The 5,391-nt window shown below is 50.8% G+C and overlaps 1 protein-coding gene across 1 annotated transcript in view; it reads right to left on the bottom strand.

The window, feature by feature from the left end:
* Positions 1 to 1,189, bottom strand: part of LOC105524311 — a 125,361-nt gene extending 124,172 nt beyond the window's left edge. The window contains exon 1 of the mRNA XM_011959505.1: positions 1,129 to 1,189. Coding sequence (XP_011814895.1) covers positions 1,129 to 1,189 — 61 coding nt within the window. The remainder of the gene's footprint in view (positions 1 to 1,128) is intronic.
* Positions 1,190 to 5,391: the final 4,202 nt, after the last annotated feature.

Here is a 5,391-nt window from a genome sequence, read left to right as displayed (position 1 = left end):
CACCCCGCAGAAAGCTACTGAGGTCCCAGGGCATCAGGGTGTGGCTGAAGTAGTCTGGGCCTGCAGCTACTTCCTCAAGTCCACTCTCCCACCCGGGCACCCACCTCGTCACACTCTTCTGTTTCTCCCCTTCCCATCCTCTCTGTCCGGTTTCTTCCAGGCCACTTCCAAAGAGACCTGCTGCTCCACCCTCAATCTGTTGCTTGTGCCTTACTAGAGGTTTCTGCCCTTTTCAGCGCCACATCCCAGGGAAGGAAGAAACATGCTCCAGGGCTGGGAGTTCGTCTTTGAGAGGAGGAAGTTCCCTGGAGTCTGCAGCAGATGGGGGAGGCCCCAGTGGGGCGCACGTGGATGCATTTCTGGGAGGAAACCAAGTACCATCCGCTCTCGCTCGCTCCCATCCAGTGTTTTCTTCCCCCAGTGAGTCTCTTAATTTTGCTCATTTATCTTAAAGAGCTCCGTAAGCGCCATGGGCTCTGGTGGGGGGTGGAGGGGCGCACGGGGCCTCCGACACCCGACCCCCACGCCTGCCTCCCAGAGGAGCCATCCAGCGCGGACCAAATCTCATTTTCCTACAAATAGTTTGTCAGAAGCAGCAGGGCAAGTAATAAATCACGGAGAGCGAGAGCGGAGAAGGGAAGGGGGGAGGCTGGCGAGGGGAGGGCGGGACCGAGGGGGCGGAGGGAGGGTTGGCGGCGCAGATGGAGGAGCGCGCGGGAGGGTGCGAGCGGCGGGGAGGGGCGCAGGCTAGGGAGAGACAAACGGAAAAGGAGGGAAGGAGATCAAAGAGACAAAGAGAGGAAAACACGAGGGAGGATGAGAAAGGGAGAAGGAGCCAGGGGGGTCCAGGGAAAGAAAGCAAAGGGAGAGAGAGAGACTGAAGAGAGGAACGGAAAAGACTGGAAAAGATACCAAGGGGTGAATTAGGAAGCAGAGAAGGGGAAATAAAAGGAGAGGAGAAAATGAATCCAAAGAGGATGCCAAAAAGGAGGAAGGAGAGAGGTCTGGTAGAGAGGCAGACCCGGAAAACGAACGTGGGCGAGGAGGTGCTCCATATGTCCTGAGCCCCTCTATGCCCTGAGCCAAAGGGGTGCCTGTAGTCTACCTCCTTGACTCACTCCTCCCCACCTTTATCCCTGCTGCCTGCTCCCGGTGGACAGATGCAGGATGCAGGTAAGGATCGGGTCATCTTGGTCCACTATTAGCCAGCCTCGAGAGACAGTCATTGCAGTGTGTGTGTGTGTGTGTGTGTGTGTGTGTGTGTGTGTGTGTGTGTGATGGAGACAGGGAGGGGAACCTGCATATCACCTATTATGATGAACACATGCGCCCTTAAGCAGGCTACTTCACTCTTCTGAGCCTCAGTTTTCTGATCTAGAAAATGGGAACAATAATCTCTCTTTACAGGCTTGGGAGAATTGAAAGAGATGACCCACAGGAAAAGCATCTACCACACCACACGGTACAGGCTGTTGATTAGGAAACGCAGCCTCCCTTGAGTTTCTGTGTGGGTGAACCTGGCTCCTGGGGCCCCGGGTGGGGGTGCCAGGCTTCAGAATCTGCACACTGCTTCACCACCCCCGCAGCCTGTGATCCCAAGCCAGGCCCTCTGATCCGGCAGCTGTCAACACAAGCACACTCCAGTGCTTTCTGCTTTGCTGTTGGCCTCCCTCAGGAAGCTTTGAACACTAGTGAGATCATCATTGTCAAACTCTCTGGGCTCTGGTGCAAGGGCAGTCAGATAAGGAGGAATATGACGTGCCAACCTTCCACTTTGGTCCCCAGCCCCCAGCCTCACCTTGCTGACCTCTGGCTCCTGCTTAGCTCGGGAACTGTGGGCTCAGAACAAAGTTTAGGTTCTTCTTCTCTGATTCACCCCTTTCTCCTTTCTGATTACTGGCATGGAGCCACGCACTGCAGGAAAGAAATCGGGTAACTTTACAGATGGGAGGAATGAAATGGTGCTTGTAGGGGCCTATGTTGTGCTGGACACCAAAGTAAACTGCCAGAGGACAGGGACCTTGTCTGTATGGCCCACAGAACTATCCTAGCACAGTGCTGGCACATGTTGAGTTCATGAAATGAATAAGTCATTTGATATTGTGAATATGCATTCACTTATTCACATCTTATGACTAAAAAAAGCTGTTATTCCATTTTATGGAAAGGGCAACTGAGACACAAAATCACAGGCAAGAAGTGATCGAACCAGGGGTTGAATCGAGAGCAATCTGTCTCCAAAGCATGTGTTCCTTCCGCTGCAGCCCGTGGCCTCCAGGCATCCTGCCCGTCAATGCCTGAGGCACCAGGGAGTTAGGAATGGCAGAGACCCAAACCCGTGATTCCTGCTGGACCTTCTCCTTACCTCCTAGATTCTGGAGCGGGCACCCCACAGAGCACTCCATTTGAGGTGGCCCATTCATTTCTGGGCGCCTTGCCATTGGCATTGTCCTCTAGCTCTGAACTTCAGGCTATGCCTCTCTCAGACCCTCAGCCCCAGCCCGCTGCTTTACTTGGGACTTTGAAGATGTGCCTCAGAACTTGTCTCACCTCAGCTCTCAGGACCCCAGCCATACTTCCTCTGCCCCCCTCCCCTCTAACCCTCCAGCAACGTGGGCTTCCTCTGGGGACCTCATGTTCAACCCTGACAAACAGCAGAGCCCAGGGAAAAAAGAACCAGGTTCCGCTCTCCTGCCATGTGCCAGTTAGATGACTCTGGGCAATTCTTTTCACCTCTCCAGGTCTCAGGTTTCTCAACTGGAAAATGGGGATTTTTTAAAAAAATCCATGCCTCACTCCCAAGGCTGTCATGAGAATGGATTAAGGCAAAAGCTGTGAAAGTGCTTTACAAATGAGAAAGCCTCCTATTCTTCACTTTCTTCTGATGGCAGATCCTCAGCTCTCCTTCCCAAGGTTCTTGCTGTCCCGGCACAATGTACCCTGAGCACTGCAGGTGCCTGATCATCTTCGCTTCATGAAGACCCATGATATGTCACCATTTAAAATCCAAACAAAGCCTCACAAGTGAATCTGCTTACAGGAGACAGAATAAAGCAATGGCCAAGAACTCTAGCAAGAGTAAAAAATCAAGTCTCCAAATTTTAGCTCTTCCACTTACTAACAGTGTTAACTTCGAACAATCATTTTACTTCTCTAAGCCTCAGTTTCCCCATCTATAAAGTGGGATGATAATAATCCTGTCTTATCAGGCAGATAATGTATATGTGGCACTAGGGACACATTAAATACCCAATAAATGGCTACTGTTGTTATCTCCTCTTATTTTAGTCTTGACTCTTGAAAAATGAATCAGTTGTCAGACTTCATAGCTTGTTACCTCTCTCTCGATGGTCCCAGTGTCAGTTCCTTGGTACATGTCCTTGTTTTCTTCTCCTTCATTGACGACCACAGCCTCCTTTTCCTGCCCTCAAGTCACCCACCGCACTCTGTTCTGACCTTATCACCACCATGGGTTCCCAGGGAGCCAGACCGCAAGAGGAGGAGGGAGTGCAGATGAGGGGAGGGGACCTGCCCAAAGTCACAGGGGTGCTACATGGGCAGAGCATCTTCTAGGCCAATCATTTGGATTTTCCCCACCCAAAGCCCCAACAGGGCATCAAATGCCTTAAAGCCTGAGACTGGCTGCCTTTGTGAATGCCCTTTCTCAAAGCCCTTTGCAAGGGTGACTTCGTGGCCTGGCTTCCCTCTGCCTATGCTCTGTCCCAGCCCATCCTTCCAGCCCCTTCCAATTATTGTCACTCTCTACTTCCCTGTCTTGCCCTGCCAGTAAGCTTTCTCCCATATGATTCCTTCAGAGCTTGTTTATGCATGTGCCAGTCCTTAGACTGGCTACTGGGGCAACAGGAGAGTCTGAGGCACAATCTTTGTCCTCAGAGAACCCCAGTCTAGTGGGTGCCACATGCCCAGTTAAACTCCCATCCTAACCTTGCATCTCAAGCTGTCCTGTCAGTCTCTGAAGCCCACCTTCCTCCATGAAGCTCTCCCAGACTGGCTGACTGATTCAAGGCTGCTTCCCAAATCCTCCCAAAGGGCACCACTCCTCTTTGGAAACTATACGCATGAGGTATTTTTATCTCCTTTTAAAAACTGCACCTCTCTCTCTCTGTTGATATAATATATATGGCTGACATTTTAAAGTGCATTTTCAAAATGTATACTATCTTGTCTGTGTTTCCTGAATATAAAAGTCCATGCCGGCCATATTGTATTACATTTGAAACCCCTAGAGGTAGGGATCTCAGTTCTGTGTGAGTCTGAGGGTATCAAGGCCCAGAGGCCATAGCAGGAGAGGGCAGCCAGGGCTGCCTTCGGGAGGAGAGGAAAGGCACCCACAGAGCTGCCAGAGCCACGCAGATGTCATTGGAGGAGGAGATGAAGTGCTGTGGACATTAGGGAAGGAAAAATCCATTTCTGGATGTGGAGAATCCAGGGATGCACCCATCCTTGAGGACCAATTCAAATGCTATGCCTGGCAGGACAGCTTCTCTGATCCCCTAAATGCATTTGAGCTTCTAAGGAAACACCCCAGTTTCCCCGGACTCATTTTGTGACACTTAGTGGATTCTCTGTGGGAGTTTGGGACAGTTACATTTGTGCACAACCTTTGCTTTCTCTCTTTATGACTCAATTTGGCAAATTTCTCCTGAAAAGAGGCCAGATTCTGTCAACTTTTGTATCCCCTCCCTCCACAACATCCCCCTAATGTCATGCCTCATACTAAGTAGGTGCTCAATAAATGTTTGAGGAGGAGAAGAAAGAAGGAAGGGAAAGAGAAAGGAAGAAAGAAAAGAGGAGATAGAGGAGAACAGAGAAGATGTAGAGAGGAAGAAGGACTGGAAGGAAGATGGGAGGGAGAATGGAAGGAAGAAGTGAAGGGAGGAGCATTAAGGAAATGCCCGCAGGTGGAAGCAATCCCCTATAAATGCAGGGGCTCTTCTCCGTGCTCTTGCAGTGCCAACAAGGTGCCCTGGGAACAGATTTAATTTCCTATTGTCACCCTGGGGATAGAGCCCCTGTCTCCTAAGCACCCTGTGTGGAAACCAACACTTTATGGATAGCACTGAATATGTGTTTCCAATGAGAAGTAACAGCTGCAAACTCATTAGGATGATTAAGATGGCTCAGATCACCAACCTTGAGCAGGATCCAGTAAAATTTTTAAAAATCTGTCAGCACCACTACCCCCTTTCAGAGCAGGAAGTTGCCAGGCAGAGGGGAAGTGCCAGCAGCCAGGGTCCTCTGGCCCAGGTGCAACTGGAGCTTCCAGGTGAGAACACAACCGCCAGATGGCAGACACATGGTGATGGCTGGGAGGTCCAGGGGCTTTGCGCCTTGCATATGGGGCAGGAAAAATGCAGTCTACTGAAGTGT

Source organism: Colobus angolensis, unplaced genomic scaffold (assembly GCF_000951035.1).
Source record: "Colobus angolensis palliatus isolate OR3802 unplaced genomic scaffold, Cang.pa_1.0 Scaffold498, whole genome shotgun sequence".
In the NCBI taxonomy this organism is placed as follows: Eukaryota; Metazoa; Chordata; class Mammalia; order Primates; family Cercopithecidae; genus Colobus; species Colobus angolensis.
Note: the sequence above shows the minus strand (reverse complement) of the source record. Positions and strands in the feature narration are given on the sequence as shown.